Raw genomic sequence first — 26,766 nt, 5'->3', positions numbered from 1 at the left:
ACCACAAGGCCCAGGTGATCTGCCACTTGTCTCATCTTTTATCACTTGTTCACTGTACACAAGCCACCTGACCTCACTCTTTTTCTTCTTTCCGTCCCGAGAATGTGCCAAGCATTTGCCGTCTCAGGCTCCGCACTTGTTCTTTCCTTTCCTCAGAACCTATTTCCTAGATGTTTGTATGACTAACTCCTTCTTGTCCTACTTCTCAGCTCAAATGTCTCTTCCTCAGAGAGGACTTCTGCAATCCCTAAATTAATTTAAAGCTTAACTCTCCCCATCTCCCTCTCCTAGTATCTCATGACCAGCTCTACTTCATCACTACGTGAACTTAGCCTGCTGACCTACGTCCTGTTAACTTACAGGTCTGTCTCACTTCCCTTAAGTGGAAGCTCCTTTAAAGCAAATACTGTCTTTTGTCTTGATCAGTGCTGAATCTCCTGCACGAGGCACAGGTTAAAAGTTCAATGGATACTTCTTCAAATGAATAAATGAATAGCTCAGCATTTTTTGGAGTAAATGTATGAAAAGAAAATTTGGCCTAATATCAGATTATTATGTAATCCTAGTAAACTAAACAATTCTGATTCAGTAAATATGGGTGGGGTACAGGAATTTTTAACAAATCCTTAGGAGACTCTGGGGCAGGGAATCACTCGCCATAGTTTTTGGGTAACACTGGCTTCCCTGGTGGCTCAGACAGTAAAGAATCCACCTGCAATGCAGGAGACCAGGGTTCAATCCCTGGGTTAGGAAGATCCCCTGAAGAAGGTAATGGCTACCCATTTCAGTATTCTTGACTGGAGAATTTCACGGACAGAGGAGCCTGGTGGGCTACAGACCATTGATTTATTCACTCTTGCAAACTTTATGTAGGTAAGGTGGCTTAGTTTTAAAGAGTAAGCTAAGTATTAGCAGAAATGAATCACTTGCTCAAAGTTCGTAATGAGTCAGCAAGTGAATTCTAGAAACAAGAAAGTCTAATTTTAAAAATGCAAATCTTACAAGTTAAAATACACACAGAGATTACCTCATCTATTTTATCCTAGTCATAATTTCTTAACCTTCATCATTTGTTTCAGTCATTAAAACAAAGACTAGACTTCCATAACTCTACCTGAATGACTACAACGAACTGTTTGGATCAAACAAAATATGTATGTTTAAACGACTCACCAGCAAGGGAAAATGAGAAACTTGAAAGGAAAAAAAAAGCTAAAGAAAGTGAGATCTTAGTTTCAAAAGTACACTGTGTTTATAAACGAAAAGTAATCAGATATTGCTTTGAAAGATCTGCCCTCCAAAATGATCAGCATAGGTGGGATGTTTGATGAGTAATCAGGTGCCACTTTGTGCCACAACATTACACCACAGCAACAGGAGCCTGGTGATGGTGGGCGGTGATCAAATTAGATTCATGTTTGACTAACAATACACGCTAAGTCTGACAAGTAAGGCTAGTTGTTTGTACTAGGAATCTGGCAAGGTGTGCTACCATTCACCCAAGTGATACATTAAAGCTCAACTCTACCTCCACAACAACAGAAAATCTGCACTGAATCTGCCTTTTCACTGGATAAATTTCAGTTATCAGAGCTTTTGATACGACCCTAGGCAACAGGCAGCCACATTTACAAAGGAAGCACCTTGCCTTGCTCTGAATAGCAAATAGAACACGTCAGATCCAAGATCTAATTATATTAAAACCCCGGTTAAACTCCAGAGCATTTCCAGATGTCAAATCTGTGACACCCAGTTCCTAATTCCTAAGGTACTCTCTCCCTTCCTTTTACTAGCCAGCAAGTCTTGCTTTAAGCTCACCTTTTACGGACGGAACATGGTCTAGAGCAGCACTGTCGAACAGAAATACAATGCAAATCATGAAGGCAAGTCATGTACATTTTCTAGTAGCCACATTAGAAAACATCATTTTAACATATAATCAACACTGAAAAATGGAGATTATTTTTCATTCATACTTTTAGGCGTTGATTCTGATATTCAGAATGCATTTTACAGCACACTTCAATTTGGCCTAGCTGCAATTCAAGTGGTCAAGGGTGACAGGTGAGTAGAGACCACTCTATTGGACAGTGAAGGTCTAGAGCCTTGCTACTCCATGTGTAGCCCACAAATCAGAAGCCTTAGCATCATCTGGAAATCTGTTAGAAATGTTGACTGTCAAGTCTAACTCCAGATCTACTGAATCAGAATCTATAGTTTAAAAAGATCCCCAGGCAATTTGCGTGTACAATAAAGCTTGAGAAATACTGGTTTAAGGAGTCATGGGTCTCAGGTTCTTCACCTGTCAAATGGAGGTGATAATCCTTACTTGCTAGGACTACTGTGAAGAGTCTTGGTTTACTTAACAGACTTTTAATAGTTGAGATTTTAATGAATGGTAACTCTTATTAAAGAAGGCAATGTAATAGAAAGGACCTTAGAGCTGGACAGGATGGAATATAAATTCGGGTTCTTTAAAGCTCTGGACCTTCCACAACTCATTTGACTTGAGGCTGAGTTTTTGTAACTATTTAAATTAGGGTTAATACCTACCTTCAACAACTTACTGTTGTTGTCAGGTTGGGGCATGGCTCATGGGAGGCATTCAATAGTGGCTGCCATTCATATACATATTTATATGTATATCCTACTGGCTGGGCCAAACTAGAGTAGTAACAAATGACACTAAGCTGCCTTAGTTCACACGGCCTTCCATCCCAAAGCAAAGTGTTACTTCTTGTGGCTCCAGTGTATATTTCACAAGGAGACCCTAAGGACAGCAAAAACGTTTATTTGAAAAAATTACTATGTATTGAAAATATACATTAGAAATTATTACAGACTTCCATAGCATTCCCCTCCCCCACCACAAAAGTAGAAATAATCGCTTGCTATGCTAATGCCATAGGTAAATTCAAACAAAAAGGAAAACATTATCAGCCCCCTTCTTCATATGTTAGCACTAGAAGGGGAGAAGGTCAACTTGTATTTGCCAATCAATACGAATTTAGCAAGTCCCAGTCTTCAACAGCAAGACACACATATTTCTGCTTCGAAGACTGTGAAGAGCTGCTCTGTTCCTTCTCTGGCTCCTCGAAAGCTCTCTTCTTGCTCTTTGACTCCTGGCTTGACAGGGCTTCGTGTTTCGACAGTGGCCCATGGCAGTCTGCGGCCTTCTCTTTATAGAACTGGAGCTTCTCAGAAGAGTTCGTGTGGGCCTCTGTCGGGGGATACTTCCCTGGGGCTTCTGTTCGAGCCCGCTTCCCATCTGTAAGTGATGACAGAGGGAAGGGTGATGAGCTTTCTATGCCAGTTGCTAATGCCTGCCCAAGCCCAGAAAAATGATCCAACAGAAGTGTCAAGAGGCCCAAACAGGGTGAGTCTGGATTCATTTTTCCCCCTTTTGTGTGCCTTATAAAGTAACTTACAGCACATGCACCAGCACAGGTTGAAGGCATGTACGCACAGAGGGTACCACAGATTCACAGTCAAATCTCAGATCTGCCACTTCTTGGATAAATGACCTTGGGCAAGCGACTTGTCTAAGACTCAGTTTTCTCAGATAGGGATATAAAACCCACTTCATAAGGGTGATGTGAATATATAAGAAGCAATATATGGTGCTTAGGACAATGCTTGGCACAACAGTGAAAGCTCAAAAAATGTCAGCTATCACTACTCAGAATCTGGACTTGACTCTGTTCTTCTAAGACAGCCAAGTTTGTAGCACAACTCTAGCAAATGATACAACTTTATTCTCTATCTTTTGGTATAGAATAAATTTTCCTTATTTTTCTACTTTTATTTTCCCTTCACTTCAATTTTATCCTTTAACTTCTTTCAGAAAAAATTATGGTAAAATACACATAACATAAATTTAGCATGTTAATCATCTTTGAGTGTATAGTTCTGTGGCATCAAGTACATTCACACTGCTGTGTAAACATCACCACCATCCATCTGCAGAACTTTTTCAGCCTAGCAAAACTGAAACTTGGTACAGTAACTCCCAACCACCCCTCACCTTAGTCCCAACCACCATCATTCCACTTTCTGTCACTATGAACTTTGACTATTCTAGGAACTTCGTAAGACTCACACATCTGTCCTTTTTTTTTCTGGCCACAGCACGAAGCATGTGGGATCTTAGTTCCCTGACCAGGGATTGAACTGTGCTGTCTGCACTGGAAGCGCAGATTTTGAACCACTGGACCACCAGGGAAGCCCCAACATTTGTCTTCTTTGACTGGTGTATTTTACTTAGCAGGATGTCTCTATAAATTTCACCCATGTTATAGCAAATGTTACAATTTCCTTCCTCCTTAAGGCTGAATGATATTCCATTGTATGTAAATACTACATTTTGTTTATCCGTTCATGGACACTTGCGTTGCTTCTACTTTTGGCTACACTTTAACTCCTTTTTAATGTTCTGAATTCTATTTTTGTATCACTGCAAATCTTTTCTGGAACACGACGGGATATATATAAACACCTATGTACATATATACATACACTTAAGTTATGTTCCTGGTGCTGGTGCTCAAAGCTAAGTGTGAACTTACACTATAAGCCATGTTGACAGACTATTGATCTTGGTGATCTAATTAAGCCAATGTGATCATAATTAATCTTCCCACTGAGTGAAGATGAACTAAGTGCCCAAATAATCTAAGGGCAAAACACTCCAAAGGAAAGGGAATTTCTCACAGAAGTGCTGAGCTGCTCTTCGAGACTCCAAGGTTTCTTGCGGCTTCATAGCTTCCAAAGTCACACGTTCCCATTGCAGAACAATCTAATAAAATGTATTTGGAAAGATGTGAATCCAAACAAAATCTCGAGTTTTTAATCTCAAGCTTTCCTTGTTCCCAACTCCTCTCCTTCCATAAACACAACCCCCCTGTGGTAATCTTACTTCAGACTACGATGAGTCTCTGTTCCAATCTACAAATAAATTGCATGTACTTTACTAAAATTTGAAACCTTAGTCATATAATACTTTTCACACATTCCTAGGCCCATTTTCACACCTTAGACTATACCAACTGTAATTCAAACTCCTGTATGTGTATAAAATAACCACATTTCCATACTCTCAGGATACTTTAGGATCAGTTTCCATTTTTTAAAACTGCTACAAATGTATTAATATTTTTATTATGTTACTACAAATTCTTTTGAAAATTTGGCTTAGTAAAAAATACACATAAATAAAGAAAAGTCAACAATTAATTAAAATATTTCACATATACCATAAGTAACAAGAACTTTAAATTCCACACTTCTCATTATGGTATGTAATGAAATAATCATAAAGACAGACAAACATTTGCAAGACACAGAAGCAGCACAACACATAGTTTAAGAAATCAGTTCCAGAGTTAGCTCTACCATTTACTAGCCAGGGGACCCTTGGCAAGTGACTTAACGGAGAAATTTTGAGACAGACATGGGGAAGTAAACGGACTCCTGTTAGATGGCCTCATTTTTCTGTGTCACCTGCTGAGAATGAGGCAGGAGAATGGAGTCAGCCTATAACAGTTTCAATAAGAGAGCAACAGAAGATAGATAAAGCACCGCTGCCACGTCCTCAGGGCCTAGCTGGGGCTGCATGGGGCAAGGCTGTGTGGAGCCTCAACTTACTTTCAGTCCAAGCTGCTAGCTATTTTACTTCACCCTTCGCTTTGCAAGAGACGTCCTGGTTTCTCCATTTTAGAGATGAATAAACAGAGACCCAAAGCTGCCTTAAGTTGTATACCTATTGGGTTGCCGAGCCAGGACCCCAAATTCAGGCCTCTGACTCTCCAGCCTATGCTCTTTCCACCACGTCACCTGCTACCATAACCAAACCACTCCAAGCCCTTATATGACCATCCCATACCTGCCCCAAGTCCACTGGATGTATCCAGGACTCTTAGCGCTACAAACTTAGTCTGACAATGGACGCATATAATGATTTCAGCATGCATTTTCTGGACAAACTTCAAAGTACTTCTGAAACACTGACTCACCAGTACTCCTTCTTGCTTACCTATAAGGAAGTGATGCTATCATGAGGTGGCTGGATAGTTCCACCACCATGCATTACAGAGTGCAGCCAAGGAAGGATCCAGAACAAAAAGCTCAGTGGGTCCTCCAGGCCTCCTCCAATCAACACTGGTTTAAAGTATCTGAAGGAAACAGGCACCAACCACAGGCAAGCTGGCATCTACTGGTGCTCGAGTACTTGGTTACCTTCTGAGTGCCTACCTTAGTCTGAACCCTACCAACTTGAGGAAGACCATCAAGAAGGTAAGCCAGCATCAAAGGGAAGTTCAGCGAAGAAGCTGAAAATGGGAGGGCTCAGTCCGCTCAAACTAGCATGGTCTGATCTGAAAATATGGCCTCAACATGTGCCACCAATGTTTCCACCAGTACACGAAGGGGATCGGCTTCAATAAGTTGGACTAAGTGACCTTCTCTGAATGGGTCATCCAAGACCTCTACCTTCCCAGAAACAATGCTAGCTCTCTATACACAAAATACAATTTTTAAACTTAAGGAAGAAAGAAAGAAAGAGAATGGGAGCGCTAAGGATTAAAAAAAAAAAAAAAAAAAAAGACATTTCCTTACTATGGAGAGTTAAGAAATTTGCCCCCTACATGGGAAAGAGTTAGACTTGAATTTTCATCAGCGTAACTTGTTCTCTTTTTCTGGTACACACACAGCTAAGAGAATCTCCCCTTCTGAAGTTGGATCATACTGTATTTTTGCATAGCAAGCAAGAATTCATTTATTTTCTGAGTCACTTATAGAAGGCATTTTCTTCTAGGTCCAATAAGGATGAAGCAGTCTAGCGACCAGAGCATGAGATGTAAGGACTAGCATCTAACAACTTTTCTCAAGTAACTGGGTTAGTTACAAGTCATCAGTGTCTCGAGTTTGACTGAAGATGACAGTTCAGCCAAAGAATACCAAGAGGGTTAGCATCTATTCGAGTGTTGAATAAGACACTTGGAATTTATGACGCCATATTAACTGTAGGAGAGAAAAATCTGCCTTACCTGATCAGCCCAGCCCTCTGTCTTGCAGTTACTGTGATCAAATTCCTTCAAAGGGACTTTGGAGTGAACAAGGCCGATGTGGGTCTGAAGCTTGTGTTTGACAGCTTTGACGTCCTAGTAAGGGAAAAACAGAACACGGATAGTCAACACATTCAGCACAGTCAACACAATGGTCAGCACACACATGGTCAACACTTAACTTCTTCTCAGTAGGAAATAAACACTATCACCGATACCAGTCCTTTTCTGAATGTCAATTAGCAGAAGCAAGATATCAAACTGTATGTTTGTGAAAGTAAGAGAAGGCAACAGAAATCCTACCTTGAGTCCCGTCCCAGAGATATCTAAGCAGTTGAGTTTTCTAAAAGAAAAGAGGTATCCAATTCCTGCATCTGTTATCTCAGGGTTACCTACATGTCAAAAACATAGGTGGTATTCTGTTACAGTTATATGCCAACAATAAGCTCAAGAAAAAAGGCCAAACGATAAAATATTGAGAGAACAAACTTTTCAGAGTAAATTAAATGTGGGAATCTATCTTTCCTATGAAGAGCCACATGAGATGATCCTTAAGACCTTTTATAGCTCTAAACTTCCTAGGAGTTGGGGTTTAGCAGAGAAATTAATGAACCAGATAGCTACTCCAAAGGGTTTAATTTGGAACCACATAAAAACAGCATATTTAAAACATGTATATTAAACACGTATATAAACAGGTATATTAGACTTTGTTCATAGCCATTTCACCTCCAAAGTAAAAGATTTTAATAAGATTTTCAAGGATCCTGAGAGACGAAGACTGTCACTGTCTTAATTAGCATTAAAAGAATTATCTATGTTTGGCTGTGCTGGGTCTTTGCTGCGGCACGGGTTTTTCCCCAGTTGTGGCAAGGTGAGGCTGCTCTGGTCACAAGTGTGCGGGCTGCTCAGTGCAGTGGCCTCTCTTCTCTGGAGCACAGGTTCCAGGGCATGCAGGCTTCAGCAGCTGTGGTACACGGGCTCAGGAGCTGTGGCCACCGGGCTCCGGAGCACAGGCTCAGCACCTGTGGCACACGGGTTCAGACGCTCGGCGGTATGTGAGATCTCACAAACCCGTATCTCTTGCACTGGCAGGTGGATTCTTTACCACTGAGCCGCCAGCGAAGCCCTGCATTTTTTAAAACCAATCCTTTCTTACATGGAATCTTCTCATATCAGAGAGAACTGCATTTAGCACTGGGTCCTCAAGAGGATGAGCACAGTGCTGGCACACTACAGACACTCAAAAAAATATCTGCTAAATGAATATCCTTCCCAGGGAGGAAGGGAGGGCGTCATTATTTCCATCTTACAGAAGCCAAAACCAAGGCTCAGAGAGTTTAAATAACTTGCCCAGGGGCACACAGCAGCAGAGCAAGGAGTGTCCTCTGACCTCAAACGCCTGCTCTCACTACTCTTTGACACCGACCATCCTGCCACATATTCAATACATGCTCAGTTAAATCATAACTGATCTTATAATCTTTCTACTACTGGAATCAGTATCTGGTTCATCTTGAGTAAGCATCAAAATTGTGAATTTATCTAGATCTTCACCAAGCAATTATTGATAAAAATGACCTAGTTGAGAGACACTATCAATCAGCAACTCAAAGGTAAGTAAAGATGAGCCACGTGTCCTCTGTGCTGCGAATATACAGTGAACATGACCTCTCTGCAGAGAATAAGCGGCATGAATGAATCCATACGGGCTTTTAGTGCCCTACAGAGTGGAACCACGGCAGGAAAGGTGTCTGGCCAGGAGAAAACAGTCTCTGGCTTTAGTCCTGCTCTGCCACTAACTTGTTGGGGCACCCAAGAATCACCCCTCAATTTTATCAGCTCTCAGACAAAGGGGAAGAACCAGATGATTTCTAAGTCCATTCTTCCAGTATTAATCATCTATAACTTCTAACAGAACTTACAAGATAAATCTAATAACGACAGATTTTCAAGGCCTCTTTTCATCACTCGAACTGGCGCCGTCATTTTCCGCACCCCGGCATCAGATAAACAATTATCCTTCAGGCGGAGTTGAGTTACACTAGGAAACAAAGTCCATGAGTAAATTACTTAAAGAGCATTTGAGAAAATCAAGTTATGAGAATGTTTTCATAAACTTTATTTAAAAATGTATCTTCTAACCCTTGCTATTTCACACTTAATGCATTTAACAGAATTAAAGATCCTTTGATGCTATTTCAGTTACTATGTGAGGGTTAACTTGAGACCAAAGCAGCATGTAGTACTAGCCTCAGATGGTAGAGGGCACTAAAGGTACATGGTGGAATGAGGTAAGCAGGGACTTCATTAAGATTAAATACACTTGTTTCACACAAAAACTGCATTCTTGACAAATGTTGTGTCAAATTCTAAATGTTGGGACAGTCTGCTAAAGAACTCCTATGAGAATCCTCCATATAAAGCACAATTCTTTCATTCTAATATTTTATAAATCCAATTTTCAGAATGGATTTATAAGGTATAGGCACAAGGCAATCCATTCAGCTAACCTGTAACTGGTGAGTTAATGTGCTCCACTGTCCCACATGCAAGAAATCCAAACTTTTTATCAACCTCACATAAAAACACCTTTCTACAGGGCAGTATGTCGGTGTCACTTCCTAGGCAGGCCTGAGGGAAGATTAGACTCAGGTTTGTAGTGCTTTTGTCTGTCTGGGTATTTATGAAACCATAAAGGAATCCATCTGGCCTTCTCTTTGCAAGCCAGACTGAGATCAGTTGGACTATTTATGAAGGGTGTGAACTGGGTGATTTCTTTAAAGTATGGTTCTTGAAAATAGTTTCTATGGCTGTCTTTTACTAGTTCACTTTTTAAATGATTTACAGCTTAATGACAATTAAAATAGAAAATGATAATGATTGCAAAAATTATATAACTTCTCATCTCTTGCTAGAATAAATCAAGGCAAAATCATTTTTCAACCCAGGTAGTGTCAAGTACTGTATGTCGAAATAAATTTTATTTAGATAAACTAACCTGACTCACTTTCCTGAGTTGTCCAATCAACACTGCTTGTATCAAGTAAATGGAGATTGAAAATGTTTTAGAAAAAAAAAGTTAGCAAATAAACACAGGACTGGGAAGTAATTAACATCCTTCCCACTGGATCATCCTTTAAAAAACAAAACAATTCATTTACAAATGGTGGTAGGTCAATACCTAGACAGGGCTTCATTGGTGAGATGTTCTAGAAGCTCATGCTCATCTCCAAGCTTGCAACAGGAAAGATCCAGACAGGTCAGCTCCCGGAAAGACTTAATCTCCTCGAGTTTTTCTGAAATCACCAGGTATCTGTGGGGCATGGACAGCAATCAACAGCTTTTCTTTTCCTTCTTTTAAAACATCACCATATGTGGCTTTGTAATACATCAACATTCCATCAGGACAAGATACTACGTAACAAGCAGACTTTACTGATTACTGTGTAGGTGTAGGTTATAAAAACTTTAAATACATACATAAAAACATAAAGCAAAGACAAGACACAAGAGAATACATCTCCTTTGTTAGAAGTCAGAGTCAACACTTGGGGTCAGTGCTGGGACTTTTTCAGAGGATTTCCAGACTTTAGGATACTCACAATTTTAATCACTCACTCTTTCAAGGTTGCTTTTTACTTAACGCCAAATATCTAGTGCTTTGAAAACTGGAACAGGCCAAGAATTCTGGATTCTAAACTGTACACGTCCAACAACATTCCACATTGAAGATTCATCACATCAGGTTTTACCTTTTCTACTTGTCTGAGTAGCTGCCCACTCCCCGGTGCCTCGGTTAGCCTGCTAACTTTACTCCAAAGTTATGTGCAGCATGACTATGACAAGAACTCATTTCAAACTAGATGGTTATTAAGACAAACCTGTGAGCATGAACACTTTAATTACACTGGGCACCAGGCCAGACTGCTATGTGGAGTCTCAGAAGGCCTCTGGAGAGGAAGAGAAGATTAAAAAGACACTGCTGTGGTCTCCGCCCTGCTTTCTAGTTGTCCATCTATTTCATATGAGGTCAGCAAGAAAAAATGAAAAAGGGATTAGAAGTGACAGGAAACAGGAGAGGAGCCTAAAAAACAAACAGGGAAAGGGAAACGCCTGTGGCAAGAGCATGCCTTTCTCATCCATTTTCCTCATAGATGTCTAGAAGTTTTCATAGTGAGATGGTTCACTACAATCAGTGGGCTTATACTTAAGTGTTCACATTTCTCTTCTGTCACCAGGATCATAATTATCAAAAAGAGCAGCTGAATAATCCAAGGACAAGAAGGGCCTCAGATCTATTTTCTGCCTACTTCCAAACAGAATAAGATACATTGAAGCTACTTTCGATCAGAATAAGATACATTGAAGCTGATCCCTGGTCTAACTGCTGAGTACAGATGGCCTGGGGCATTGATACCCCCTCTAAGCTGCCTGATGACAGAGCTCAGCTGGGTACACAAATGAGCCTTATTTACTCAGACATATTTTAATTACACTGTAAATAAAGCTTCTGTTTTCCATCTTCCAATCACAGAGTTGAAGTGGGTTAATGGGGATTTGGGGGATTAATGGCAATTAGAGAAAGGAAAACACACATCCTTTGATCAATTAACTAAAAGATTTTTAGTAATTGTGAGACATGGGTTATCTGGGAAGGACACAACGATGTATAACATGATTCACAAACACTACAAAAATCAAGATTAAGAAACGAAACGTGCAAAGCCACAAACACTACTAGATGCTTATCTAGGACATAAATGAAGCTCTAGGGTCTTGCTGAAAATTAATCTTCCAACTTTCCCTTTAAAAAGTTCAGAAGAATGTAATGGAGAAGCAACAGAAAGAACACAGTTTAGTGTCAGACCTGAGTTTAAATTTTAGCAAGGCTAATTACTTGTATGATTGTAAGGAAGTTACTTAACCTCTGCCAAGTCTCAATTTCTCTAGCTAAAAAAATGGAGCTGATGATTATTTTCTTTAAGGATTATTAAGAAAATTAGAAAAAAAATGTTTCAAAAGTAAACACCATCTTACAGGCCCTCATTAAATGGTGCGTGTGCTTGTACTCAGTCCTGTACTACGCTATGAGGCCTGCCAGGCCTCTCCGTCCAGGGGATTTCCCAGGCAATTAACACTGGAATGGGCTGCCATTTCCACCTCTAGGGGGTCTTCCCTACCTGGGTTGAGTCCGTCTACGGCGTCTCCTGCATTGGCAGGCATATTCCTTATCACTGAGGCACCTGGAAGGCCCCATTAAATGGTGGCTATTATAATTACTTCAGTTACAACGGGTGACATTTTAAGGAAAACATACTTGCCTCCTGTGACCATCAGTGGGATTAAAAATCAGAGGAAAGAGAGCTTTTACAGGTTGAAACACAGACAGTTTTCTCCTTTTGGCAGGCAGCTTTGCGACCCAACCCCAAACAGCAAGCGCCTGCACTTAACCAATTACCTTATTTTTCAATGCTGGTAAAACCTTTGTTGCTGCAGCTTCAGCTGGAAATTGCAAATGCAAACCCAAATCTCCTGCCCTCTTCCTATTTCCCTTCAAGGATTCAAAAGGAGAAGGGAAGTTTTCAATCACAACTGAAAATCCTACCCTTATATAAGACAGTATTGTCTGATTCCTTATTCGGAATTGTTGCAAAAAAATGAGTCAAGAGATTGTTAAAAATGTTTCTTCTATTTTTCTGATTATAAGGAAAACATTCCTTGGAAAAAAACTAAAATCTAGAAAATTATACGGAAAACTAAAACCAATTTCAATTCCATTATCTAAATTACATTTCAGTGGGGTTCCCTCTTTCCCCCCTATATATGCAATGCATATTAAATTTTCTATTTTTTCACAAAATTGGGATCATATATGGAATTTTAATTATTCTTTTTCATTTATTATATAGTGACCATTTTACCACATCATTTTAAATGATCTTTGGATATTATCTTAACAGTTACACGATTACTTAATTTCCTATTATTGGATATTCAGCTTCCAGGTTTTCATTGTTACAATACTACACTGAACACCCTTATGTAAAGTATTTCTTCTCATATTTGATTATCACATTAGAAATTAGAACAGACTCTTAATAAATGGAATTAGAGTCAAACAAATGATACAGATATTTTTAAGGCTTTTGCTGCATACTGCCAAGTTGCTTTCCAGAAATGCTACATAATGTGCTCATTAAATGTGAATGAAAGTGCTATTCTCATCCAATTTGACCAGTGGAACAGTATGCAGACATCACATGGGATAAAAAGCATTTTCCCCATTGTGAGGATTACCTAAGCTATAATGGTAAATGGAAGGAAAAAGCAGAATACAAGTTATAGAGTATATTCACAAATATACAAAGATACATTATTTGAAAATGATTACCATGAATGATCTCCAGTATTCTTGCCTGGGAAATTCCACGGAGAGAGGAGCCTGGCAAGCTAGGGTCCCATGGAACTGCAAAGAGTCTGACATGACTTAGCAACTAAACCACCACCACCATGAATGATGGAACTATAAATTTTACTAAACAATTATATGTTTCTCAAATAGTATGTATTTGCCTTTATAAAATAATTTTAAAACAATGTTTATATCGTAACTATTTTTCATTGTTCTAATGTTTCCACAATGAACATAAATAACTTGGAATAAAAAATGAAGGAGTAAAATGTACTTTTTCCCTTCTTTTTATCATATGCCTCTTGGTTCAGTTCACTCAGTCGTATCCGACTCTTTGCGACCCCATGAACCTCAGCACGCCAGGCCTCCCTGTCCATCACCAACTCCCAGAGTTCACCCAAACTCATGTCCCTTGAGTTGGTGATGCCATCCAACCATCTCATCCCCTGTCATCCCCTTCTCCTGCTGCCCTCAATCTTTCCCAGCATCAGGTGGCCAAAGTACTGGAGTCTCAGCTTTAGCATCAGTCCTTCCAATGAACACTCAGGACTCATCTCCTTTAGGATGGACTGGTTGGATCTCCTTGCAGTCCAAGGGACTCTCAAGAGTCTTCTCCAACACCACACTTCAAAAGCATCAATTCTTTGGTGCTCAGCTTTCTTTATAGCCCAACTCTCACATCCATACACTGGAAAAACCACAGCCTTGACTAGATGGACCTTTGTGGACAAAGTAATATCTCTGCTTTTTAATATGCTTTCTAGGTTGGTCATAACTTTCCTTCCAAGGATCAAGTATCTTTTAATTTCATGGCTACAATCACCATTTGCAGTGATTTTGGAACCCCCAAAAATAGTCTGACACTGTTTCCCCATCTATTTGCCATGAAATGATGGGACCAGATACCATAATCTTAGTTTTCTGAATGTTGAGCTTTAAGCCAACTTTTTCACTCTCCTCTTTCACTTTCATCAAGAGGCTCTTTAGTTCTTCACTTTCTGCCATAAGGGTGGTGTCATCTGCATATCTGAGGTGATTGAGATTTCTCCTGGCAATCTTGATCCCAACTTATGCTTCTTCCAGCCCAGCGTTTCTCATGATATACTCTGCATAGAAGTTAAATAAGCAGGGGGACAATATACAGCCTTGATGTACTCCTTTTCCTATTTGGAACCAGTCTGTTGTTCCGTGTCCAGTTCTAACTGTTGCTTCCTCACCTGCATATAGGTTTCTCAAGAGGCAGGTCAGGTGGTTTGGTATTCCCATCTCTTGAAGAATTTTCCAGTTTATTGTGATCCACACAGTCAAAGGCTTTGGCATAGTTAATAAAGCAGAAATAGATGTTTTTCTGGAACTCTCTTGCCTTTTTGATGATCCAGCGATGTTGGCAATTTGATCTCTGGTTCCTCTGCCTTTTTTAAAACCAGCTTGAACATCTGGAAGTTCATGGTTCATGCATTGCTGAAGCCTGGCTTGGAGAATTTTGAGCACTACTTTACTAGTGTGTGAGATGAGTGCAATTATGTGGTAGTTGTAGCATTCTTTGGCATTGCCTTTCTTCCGGACTGGAGTGAAAACTGACCTTTTCCAGTCCTGTGGCCACTGCTGAGTTTTCCAAATTTGCTGGCATACTGAGTGCAGCACTTTCACAGCATCATCTTGTAGGATTTGAAACAGCTCAACTGGAATGCCATCACCTCCATTAGCTTTGTTCGTAGTGCTGCTTCCTAAGGCCCTCTTGACTTCACATTCCAGGATGTCTGGCTCTAGGTGAGTGATCACTCCATCGTTGATTATCTGCGTCATGAAGATCTTTTTTGTACAGTTCTTCTGTGTATTCTTGCCACCTCTTCTTAATATCTTCTGCTTCTGTTAGGTCCATACCATTTCTGTCCTTTATTGAGCCCATTGTTGCATGAAATGTTCCCTTGATATCTCTAATTCTCTTGAAGAGATCTCTAGTCTTTCCCATTCTATTGTTTCCTCTATCTCTTTGCATTGATCGCTTTTGGTTAGCCTTGTTTTAATGGTCATATTGATTGTGCATCTTAATAGTAAGCCACCTTTTACCTTTTGAATGACAAAAATTCATATAACGGTATACTATACACTATTTTAAAAATCTACACATATTTTAGGCAAATAATTGTGAAAATATGTGATAGAGCAAAGTGCTTAAAGGTGTGAGCACTGTACTGCATTTGTATAATGAAGAGGAGAGCTATTAATGCATGGGTATGCACAGAGTACTTCTGGAATTATGTAAAGAAAACTGATAACAGTAGTTGCCTCTGGGAAAGAGCAAAGGAGAGAGATGGGAGCAAGTCTTATGTTTCACTTTATACCCTTTTGTGTTTGTGTTTAAGTCCTTTTCTATGTAATTTTTTTCAAGTTTTTCTTTTTAATTGGTAGATGCCTTGAAAGTTATTTTACATGATAGTGGTATAAAAAATTTAAATGTCAATAAAAGTATATTAGCAAAGGCAATCATAAGAGAAAACATATGCTCTGTTAGAAAACAGACGGTGGTTCTCGCATTAGGACCTTACTGAAAATTTCCAAACTTTAAGACACTTGAAATTTTAATCATCTCTTCTTTGAAAGCTGCTTTTTATCTAATGTTCAATATCTTGTGGTCTGAAAACTGGAAAGGAGATGAGAACTCTGGGTACTAATCTTCACCTCCCTGAGAGTATACCAAGAGATATCTGGCAGATCACATCCTGTCTTTCCTATTTTCTCCTATTAGAAAAGTTGGTAGATGAGTATTTTCTATCTAATGAAAGAGCTGTGGCAATCAACTAATTCTTATAAAGTGTTTTCAAAATAAGTAAATTAAAAAACAAAAACACTAACAAAAACAAAAAACAAAATGAAGCTAAGTGCTGTCTGGGAGGGTGAGGGAAGGGAGAAAGACAATGATTTTTCTCAAAATGGCCTACCACTTCATGTTTGAAAATTCTAAACTCAAGTGCTGTTTTTAGAAGGGGGCTTTGGGGAAGCCCCCAAGCCCACTAAGTCCCAGAACCTGACAGAATTGACACACCCAATAAAATACTCACTATCATAATCAGAACACCCACCTGTTTCGCAAACACAAGGAGCAAAGCACCAGACTTCCATAGGCCTCAGTGAATTTCTGTAAAGCCCTGAGCCCTGCACCGGGCTCTGTGAATTTCTGTCTGGCTTCGGCAGCAGAGAACAGCTTTTCAGCAATCTGCTCAGGAAAGCCAATAAGGGAATCAATGTGGTCAACATTGTCAGAGATGAAGCCCAGGACAAGGCTGAAGAGGGATTTGGCAGAGTACCGAAGATTTCCCTCCCGGGTGTATGTGAAGATGAAATGATCAGTCTTCTCTTTCTGCGCAGTGTCATCTTCCCTGTTCATGCAAAGCTCCACAGAAAAGCCTTTGGGAAACAGTCTGAAAGGCCTTGGCTTCTGCAGGCTACTCCTAACGTCATCCAAGGCCAGATTGACCATGTGCAGTTGCCCATTTTCTCGCACGTAGATGGGCCCTGAGTCCAGATGGTTTTCTGAGTTGAGGTAGTAAGACATTGCCTTGGTTGTGACTGTAAAAGCAAGGTACAAGGGAAGAAAACCCAATTAAAATACCATCTGTAAAATGTAACTTTGCCATGCTATGCCCAGAGCTTTATAAACCTACCAGGCAGGCCCTCTGGCTGCTTTGGGGAATCAAAGCTTACCAGTTGCCTGTGAACCCTGGCACTGGAGGTTGCCTGTTTCCTTGACCTGGAATGCCTGTTCCTAATCTTCCCCTTTTCTCGTCTGGTGAACTCCTATTCATCTTTCAAAAACCAGCTCAAATCTCATTTCTAAAATTCACTCTAGGGTTTCCCTGGTGGTTCAGTGGTTATGAAACCGCCTGGCGAGGCAGGGGGCATGGTTTCAATCCCTGTTCCAGGAAGATTCCACATGCCTCAGAGCAGCTAACCCATGCACTGCAACTACTGAGCCCACATATCCTACTCAGTCCATGCTTCTCAAGGGAGAAGCCACCACGGTGAGAAGCCTGAGCACCACAATGAGAGAGTAGCCCCGGCTCACCACAACTGGAGAAAAGTCCACTGAGCAACGAAGACCCAGCACAGCCAAAAATAAATAATAAATAAATAAAGTTCACTCTAAGAGAGTGATCACAGAAGTAGACGACAGTCACTGGCAAGGAAAGTCACAGTAGCACAGCTGACAGTAGCGAAACAACTGAAAAGGATCCCAGTGTCCAACAAGGGTGTTATTACATAAACGTTACATCCACACCATGCAATGTTATGCACCCATCAAAATGATAACATTTTTACTGACTTGCAAGTTACAAAGATTAATAGTAACATGTAGAATTTACTATTTGTATTTTAAAATGTTTTCACACAGAACAAAGGCTAAAAACTAATAACTCCCTTCCCTGCTACCCTGGCACCTTCCACATATTTCTTTATTACACTTGGCTCACATTTCTGCTACTGATTTATTTCTAGGCATGTCCTGCTGATTTGAGCTCCTTGAGAGCAGAGATCATGTTTAATTCATTCACCCTAACATAGTGCTTTGGCATGTAATGGTCCCTGAGTAGACAGTCATGGAACTAAAGTTTACTCTTTTACAAAACTTTACACAGAACACAAGGAATACATTTTTTTTTTTTTGGATCCACAAACAAAGACCTCCATCACAAGAGCTAACTAAAAGCTATTAAGCTGAGATGCTAGATCCAAGGGCTAGAATAGTTAGCTCTCACTCCTTAATTTCTTCAGTTAACTGGCACTGCTGAGATAAGGCAAAATATAAAAAACAACAGGATATTTATGCAATCATGTGGATGACATTTTATGCCCAAGTACTAATTGGAATAAATATTTGCTTTCCTGAGGAACGGTGAGATTTCAAAATATTTGAGAAATTGCCACACTAAATAAAATGAAGTACGATTATCACTGTTACAATTTTTAGTTAAAATTTAATATAATACAGGTCAAATAGCTGCTATTATCTCTAAAAGACGGATTGACTTTTAGAGTGAACCAACCTAGCTTTGTCTGCATTAATGCAGGGCTAGAATGTAGCTCTGAATTCACCCACTTAAAAGTGTCAATCAATCAAGTCAGTGATCAAAAATGCTGACGCTGGGAAGATCAAACAGTGATCCTGTTGCAGGCATCAGTATGATCCATGTTTCTTCAGAGGATAATTATGCGTGTAAAAGTACACCAGAAAAGAGGGCCCTGCTGTGCCACGCCCAAGAGCCTCCTTCTTTCCTGCTCATCTTATGCTTTACTCTCTGGCCAAGCCATACTACCCAGGTTAAGTTGGCTCTGTTCTCTCGTCCCACTGGCCTTTGCACATCCTGCTCCCTTTGGCTGGAACATCCTTCTTAGCTTCCCTGACCTAGCTGATTCCTAGTTCTCACTAACAGCTGGCTCAACCACATCCCTCTTCTGGGAAAACTTCCTAACCCCTGCACTAGTGCACATGTCTTGTCTGGTTTTTCCAGAGCACCAATGTCTCTTTCTATATAGCACTTAGCACTGTGTACTGTCTGTTCACTTGTTAATATTTCCAAAGTTGTGAGCTCTTTGAGGGCAAGGCACTTGTTTGATTCGTCTCTCTTTTTTCAGGCCAATACAATGCCTAGCTTGAGTAAGCCCTCAGGAGATATTTGCTGAACCAAACGAGAGGAAGAGTGAGACCTCAGAAGAACAGACTTAGGGCTCTGAGCTGCAGGGCCTGCTGATACTGTTGCTAGGAGCCAGCTCCTCTTCCAGGCAACAGCTGCAGGCTCCTCCCCCAACTTGCCAGACCCTTTTGCAGGTGGTAGAAGCAAAGAGGATGATGGAAGTATACTGTTACTGGTACTACCAGGGATGGGGGGAGAAAGAATCTAAAAAACAGAAGAAAAAAACATCCTGTCACGGTGCCAACTCCCATAACCCATATTCTTGCCAGTATTCAGTGCCTCTGCTAAGGTGATAATTTTACTTATTCTAAGCTTTTCTTCCAGGAGTAAGCACGTGGTTCCTTCAATCTCACAGAGTTTAATCCTAATGAGGAGACAAAGAAGATCCCCTCTGGTCTTCTCCTCTGGACGCGAACATTCATAGTCTTTCTCTACCTGTAGACCTGGAAGTAGATACCAGGCACAGCCCCACATAAGAGTGACCTGATTTTAAAAGTGGAAAGACAAATTCTATGGAAGTTAACACAAGGATCAGCACACTATAAAACCCCTGGCAATGAAACAGGGTCTGCTCACATGTAGCACCCCTAGCCATCACTCCTAATAGTGCCGCCCATAGAGTCTAGGGTAAAACAAATGGATGAATGGAGGACCACTTCTGGTGAAAATCAGACAACTGAGTCCATCCAGCAGAGGGCACAAGAAGTCGGGGACCAAAGTGAAGATGCGAACCCAGGATGCCAAAAATCCCAGCAGCTTCTGCTTCCACGGATTTTCTTTTTTTCTTTTTTGGATCTTAATTCCCTGCTCAGGGTTTGAACCTGCGCCCCTGCATTGGAAGTGCAGAGTCTTAACCACTGGACTGCCAGGGAAGTCTCACATGAATCATTTTCAAAACAGACATAGCTCTGGCTACATTTTACCTTTACTTTTCTACTTAAATTACTCATGAAATGCTAGTTCTCTTTCTAAATGATGAAAAAATCAAATAATTCCTGAAGAGTAAAACCTACATCATTTGTCCAGAGATGCCAAGGGCTCTCTGTTCTTCAACTATGGTACCTAAGAAACAGAACATGATCAGGAAATTCCAGGGACCTTTGATTTTTACTACTAAAGTTGTGCATCTTGCTCCCAACAAGGAGCAAGCTTCCTAAGAGCTTGTGAGGTACCATAAAATGATCTAAGAATTATATTAATGTTTAAGCCTTTCAAAGTTAAGAACTGAAAAGGCAAGAAAATCCCAAAGTTTCTGTAACTTGGCTCTGCTTGTTCCTGGCTATTATACAGAATGGTCTATTATAAGGGAGCCCCTCAGGAGACAGAGTCTGTTCTATATCATGGCAAAAATCCTACACGAACTGGAAAATTCAAGTAATTAGTATGTGAAAGAATAACAATGTTCAGTGAAAGTCTGTATTAGCTATATTTCATATTAGAGCAACAGAATAACAAAGTAGCCTCTGATAGTTTTCCAGCCTGCCTCTGGAGAGGTGGTTTTGTAACCCATACAATCTCACAGAAAACTACTACAATAGTACATGTTCTAGTATTTGGTCACCACAAATGAGCCAAAGTTACCATGAACATGTCATTTCATCAAATGAATAAAATGTAGCCTTACTACATTAAAAATTCAGTTCTCTACTGCCTCTTCGAATAAGAGGCAAGATAAAATAAGTGATAACTAAACATGACTTTTTAGAACTTGAAGCCAGTTCACCAAGCAAGAATCATGACTATCCAGTAGAGGGGACTGGAAAGATGGAGTCAGGGAAGCAGACTACAGGAGACAATTAAAATTGTGAGCTGAGCCTACAGTTATGCAATTTGAAAAGAAAAAGAAGAAAACACCTAATTTTAGTAGGTAAAGTAAGACAGCAATCTCTCAGAAATAATAAGCCATAGCAAGACTATGATGATAATAATAGTGGGTGTGATAGCTCCCACTGAGTTGCCAAGCACGGTTAGGTACTATATTAAATGCAATTCTCAACAATCCTATGAGGTAAGGTTCACCATTTAATAAAGGGGCTCAGAGACTAAAAGTAACTTACTTAAGAAACAGAACTAGTAACTGGCAGGGCCAGAATTCAATCTCAAAGCTGTATCACTCCAAAGCTCAAGCTCTTTCCACTGCATGATGCTGTCTCTCAAGAATAAAAATATGACATCAGCTTTAAGGATTAAAAAAAATGTTAAAAATTAATCTCACCCACCTGTTTGAGCCCTCTGGTATTCACTGACTCAAGCTGGGGAGGGGGGTGGCTGAGAGAGGGCAGAGATAAAAAAAACTGGCCATCTGAGCAAAGAGTTGGTGGGAACTGAGCCAGGACAGTAGCTGCACTGAGGCTTCCCCTCTCTCCTCTCCCAGGGCAGAAATTACCCATGTCCACACACCAGGAAAGCATCTGCCACCCCATGGCCTGCATCCCAAGGCTGCAGACACCCTCAGTTTATTTGAAAAGGCAGCATTTTTAAGCAAACATAAAAACATGAACGGAAACTAGTTCCAAACCACCAATGACCAAGTAACAATCTTAGGTTTATTGTTCTGGATCACCACTATTATTCAATTCTCAATTCATTTCTTTTGTTTTATAACTTGCACTTGCCCACCTGCCTTCTCTCCCATACCTAGCTCCTTATTTGCCTCTTAGGAGAGGCCAGTCTCTCCTACATCCTGATATCTGACAGTTTTTCTACCTGCCAACTGTAGAGCTTCTCACACAAAATCCAATCTCTGCACCAAAAATCCTAATCCTCTCCTTTCACCCACTCCCAACTCCCCTGCCCTCAACTCTCAAACCTCACGCCCTCCCAATCTTTCCATGATCCTTCTGAATGTGGCTCCCGGTGGCCCAGATCCAATCACACCTCCACCTGGCTCTCCCTTCTTCCACCGCACCATTCCACCCCCACCCTCCCTAACCCCCTGCACTCTTTCTCTGTCCTTTATCATGTAGCCTTCCCTTCCTCCCACTCTCTGAGATTCCCTCTCCTGGGACTCCAAACTCTCCATCTTTTCCCTCCTCTTCTGCCCTCAACCTTCAAAATCTCCTTCCTTCACGACTCAATGTCCAACTTCACAGTCCACAGCCCCAACTTTTCTCCCCTGCCCCCAAACCCCACCCTCTCTCTTATTCCAAGCCTAGATCCTTTACTCCTAGCACCCCTCAAATCCCCTTCCCTCTCCCCCTCCCCAGTACTACAATTCTCCATTTCTCTCTAAATTCCCAGGCGTGACCCTCCCCAAGTGCACCCAAGCTAATCCTGCTCCCTCTTCCCACCCAGGCCCCGAAAGAACCTCAATTCTCACACGACCCATACCCTAGTCCAGCATCAACTCCACCCTTAAACCCATCTCTGACACCCTTAGATCCTCACCCTCACACCATTCACCCAACCACACCCCAGCCCCGACCCTCTCGGTGCTCCCCTCCCCTCTCCCACCCCTCCCTCAAACCACACACCCGCCCCCACTCGCAGCCCCGGGATCCGTGAGCGGCCCAGCCCGCGGCCGCCGCCTACCTGTGCCCCTCTCTGGGGCAGCCAGCGGCAGCTCCTCTGTGGCGGCTCCCTCCTCCTGCCGCGCGGCTGAGGCGGGGAAGCGGTTCCGCGCCCCCGGCACAAAGCTAGGGAGGGTGGGACGCTGAGTGGGAGGGAGTAAGGCGGGGGCTGGGGGCGACCTGGCGCCGTGAGAGCGCGGGGCCGGCGGGGGCGGGGGGGGGCGGGAAGACTGGGCAAGGGAGGTGCGCCTGCGCGAGACCCGGCATGAGGGGCGGGGTCGGGCTTGGAGGCGGGGCCGGGCCCAAGGCCGGCGACCCGAGGACCGAAGGCTCCTAGCTGGAGATACGAGGAGTGCGCGTGCGTGCTTGCGCGACGGCGGGTCCCGTGGGTCTCACAGGCCCCAGGGATCTAGCTTTGCTCGGGGAGGGAAGGTTACGCGTGCTCCGACCCTTGCCTCGGGAAAGGCCCATGCCTCGGAAAAGGCCCTTGCCTAGTGAAGGCCCTTGGGCGGGGCTACGGAGCGCACCCCGCGCGGTGAAGACGATGGGGGCGGGGCCTGGGGCGGGGCCTGCAGGGGAGGTGGGGCGTAGGAGGCGGGAGTACAGCTGTACGCGACCAAATTTCGACGGCTAGGCGAGAGGGGGCGGGGCTGGGGCGGGGCTGGGGGCCGGCACGCAGCCCAGGGTGGGGCGGGGGCGGGCGGAGCCTGTGGGCGGGGTGGGGCGAAGAGCCGGGAATAGGACTTGCTCGCCCTCGAACTCCTTGGAGGCCTGCGGAGAGGGGAGAGGGGGCAGAGGGGGCGGGGCTGAAGGCGGGGCTGTAGGGAGATCCTGACTCCCCGCGTTCTGCGAGCTTGGAGCTAACCGGAAACTGAGGCGAGCGGGGCGGTGCGGCCAGCCCTGGGGGAGGTGGGATCCTGGCTGGACGAGGTCGTAGGAGGGGGATGCTGGTGGGGGAGGGAGCAACCGAGCGTGTCGGGTTATTGTGAGGAGACGCGCGGAGAGGAGGCGGAGGACGGCGGGCGGGTGCTGAGGGGACCCGGATGGTGGAAGCCTGACGCAGGTCTGTTTTCTGAGTCCTGGAGACAGTAGTGGCAGCCCACGAACTTTTTGGAAGGCAGAAATGTTTTGACCCCCCAAAAGGGGAAATCAATTCTGAATCGAAATTAATAAATGTATCAAGATGTAACCTATCAACTGAAACGTAACCTGTATACTTAAGGGTTGTATTTACTGTATTAATAGGATATGGGCTCGTGTATTTTATGTAATTGGGGCTGGGCGTCCAAAAGTATGTGTTTGGGGCTCTTGGAGGTCTTGAAATGGCTTTGAACTGGAGGTGAAAGGGTGGCTGAGTGGCACTGGGTTTAGAGGATAGGCATCAGGGAAGTCCAGGGTGAGGGAATGTGAAAAATGCAAAGGATGGCATCCCAGAGTTCACCGCCTTTAATGAACTGAGGCCCTGAGTGAACACTAATGAATTAAGTAAGGCCTCCCAGGATGGGGAGTTAGACTACACCCTGAACCTGCATTTTGGAGTTGCGAAGCAGCATATCTGCTGAGCTGTATTCTGGGGTTCTTTGGGATTGGTTTGCCACTTTCTCGTTAACCACAACAAAAAGCTTTAAAGTGAACCCAAATTCTGCCACTTGTTATTTGAATAATTCCACCCAACAGAGGGAAAAGAAAGGATATTGGTGGCTCTGCTCCTGCTGCTGCTGCTGCTGCTGGTAAGTCGTGTCAGTTGTGACGGACTCTCTGCGACCCCATAGACGGCAGCCAACAGACGGAATCCCATGAGCGGAGAAGCCTGGTAGGCTGCAGTCCTGGGATTCTCCAGGCAAGAGTACTGGAGTGGGTTGCCGTTTCCTTCTCCAATGCGTGAAAGTGAAGTCGCTCAGTCGTGTCCGACTCTCAGCGACCCCATGGACTGTAGCCTACCAGGCTCCTGCGTCCATGGGATTCTCCAGGCAAGAGTACTGGAGTGGGTTGCCATTGCCTTCTCCATTGGTGGCTATAGGAGGTATGAAATTAGTTTAGTATTAAAGTTTGCTTCCTTCAGACAACTTATGTTGTAAGAATGTGAGGTTAGAACAAAACTGAACATTTGGAGATTACACTCCCTTCCTTATTCGTCTACTACGTACACATCAATGCTAGATATATTTCCCTAAAATAACGCTTTTGTAAAGCAAGTTCTCTCCTTGCTTTACAAGTCACTTACCAACCCCCACGTTTCCACCCCCAAATAGATTACCTCAGGGTTTTCCCACTTCTACACTATTCACATTTTCAGTCAGATAATTATTTGTTTTGGGGGAGTGTCCTATGCATTTTTGCATATTTAGTAATATCATGATGGAGAAGGCAGTCGCAACCCACTCCAGTACTCTTGCCTGGAAAATCCCATGAGTGGAGAAGCCTGGTAGGCTGCAGTCCATGGGGTCGCACAGAGTGTGACACGGCTGAGCGACTTCACTTTGACTTTTCACTTTCATGCATTGGAGAAGGAAATGGCAACCCACTCCAGTGTTCTTGCCTGGAGAATCCCAGGGACAGGGGAGCCTAACGGACTGCCATCTATGGGGTCGCACAGAGTCGGACATGACTGAAGCGCATTAGCAGCAGCAGCAGCAGCAGTAGTATCATGAAATGCCCAAATGCTTCTAGATGACAGTAGTATCCCCCCTCCCCCCACTATGGGCTTCCCTGGTTGCTCACATGTAAAGAATCTGTTTGCAATGCAAGAGACCAGGGTTCGATTTCTGGGTAGGGAAGATCTCTGGGAAAAGGGAATAGCTACCCACTCCAGTATTCTTGCCTGGAGAATACCATGGACAGAGGAGCCTGGCAGAGTATAGTCCATGGAGTTGCAAATAGTTGGACACAACTGAGCGACTAACACACAGACCCCAGTGTGATGGCCAGATTGCCCCCCAGAAATGGATAAATGGGGGGCTAAATCATCCCCAGTCCAATTGAGAACCACTGGACCACAGGCTAAATAAAGCCCACCATCTTGACCTGGCATTCAAGTTTCGTTATCTACATTTCCTAGAATTTGATTCAGTCTAAAAGAACTCCAGTGCAAGTTTCTTCCGAAGATAATCAGTTAGTCTTCTTCTTGGACACTTTAAAGGGTGGAAAAGATTAAAAATCTGCTTTGTAGGAAAGTTCTTATATCTATTATGTTTTCCTTCTTAAAATTCATACTAGAATTGCATTCTAATCCTTTTTCTATTTATGAATATTTGTGGTATTAAAACTTGTAGTCACATTTGTCTCACTAAATTACCTCTTCTTGAAACGATATTCTTTCCGCTTTTTCCATATTAACATAGTTTATAGATCATCATGAACTTTTCGTTCTCTGAACGGTATCAAGCCTGACAATGTCCTACTTAAATTGTACTATCTAGAACTGAACACAGTATTCTAGATGTGGATCACACTATTTGCACATAACAAATTATTAGTTTCATGCTTGGCCATCTTTTTTGACTCAGCTTAAAGGCAAAAACCAAGTCTTAGTCACCATCTTTGTCTTAGGTTTACGTAGTCAAAGATTAACTACATAGTATCTTTGCATTACTAGCACAGTGCCTGGCCCTTAGTTGGTTTTCAAAGATTTTGATAGAATATGGTTCCTTCATGACTCTATTAATACAATTTGAAGTAACATTCCTTTGCCTTTGGGGGCAGATACAGTATACTCTTGTCTTATAGTGAGTTTGCAATCAACTGATCCTCTACCTTTTATACGTATAGGTGAAAGGTTGGCAAACTTTTTCTCTAATGGGCCAGATAATAAATATTTTAGGTTTTATGAGTCTGATAGTTTGTCACAGCTATTCTGCTCTGTTACTATAGCACAAAAGTAGCCATAGACAGTCTATATAAATGAATGTGTGTGGCCATTTCCAATAAATCTATCCATGGACAGTGAACTGTATGCATTTCATATTTCATATAATGTTCATGTGGCACAAAATATTTTCACTTTGAAAAATATTTTAAAATGTAAAAAGCATTCTTAGTTCATGGACCACACAAAAACAGATGTCAGGGTAGACTTGGCTCTCAGGCAG

General features: G+C 42.3%; 2 protein-coding genes and 1 non-coding gene across 7 annotated transcripts in view; 1 reads left to right on the top strand and 2 right to left on the bottom strand.

Moving 5' to 3' along the window:
- On the bottom strand, positions 2,772-22,928 carry LRRC42 (leucine rich repeat containing 42). Its single transcript, XM_018044430.1, has 8 exons — positions 22,701-22,928; positions 16,560-17,046; positions 10,246-10,377; positions 8,987-9,105; positions 7,365-7,453; positions 7,044-7,157; positions 4,711-4,795; positions 2,772-3,268 (listed from the first exon to the last, which is right to left on the bottom strand). The coding sequence occupies exons 2-8, from the start codon at positions 17,030-17,032 to the stop codon at positions 2,997-2,999; spliced, it is 1,284 nt and encodes a 427-aa protein (XP_017899919.1). The 5' UTR covers positions 17,033-17,046; positions 22,701-22,928; the 3' UTR covers positions 2,772-2,996.
- Positions 19,970-20,041, bottom strand: TRNAG-UCC. Its single transcript has one exon. It is a non-coding gene; the product is annotated as a tRNA-Gly (tRNA).
- The window catches only part of HSPB11 (heat shock protein family B (small) member 11), a 36,385-nt gene continuing 32,594 nt past the window's right edge, over positions 22,976-26,766 (top strand). Inside the window, exon 1 of one of the 5 annotated variants that reach the window (XM_018044395.1) lies at positions 22,976-23,036. The gene's annotated coding sequence lies outside the window, so the exon portion shown is untranslated. The other 4 variants (XM_018044401.1, XM_018044416.1, XM_018044422.1 and 1 more) reach the window with 4 other exon arrangements.

The sequence above is a fragment of the Capra hircus genome, chromosome 3, assembly GCF_001704415.2.
Source record: "Capra hircus breed San Clemente chromosome 3, ASM170441v1, whole genome shotgun sequence".
Lineage (NCBI taxonomy): Eukaryota > Metazoa > Chordata > Mammalia > Artiodactyla > Bovidae > Capra > Capra hircus.
Note: the sequence above shows the minus strand (reverse complement) of the source record. Positions and strands in the feature narration are given on the sequence as shown.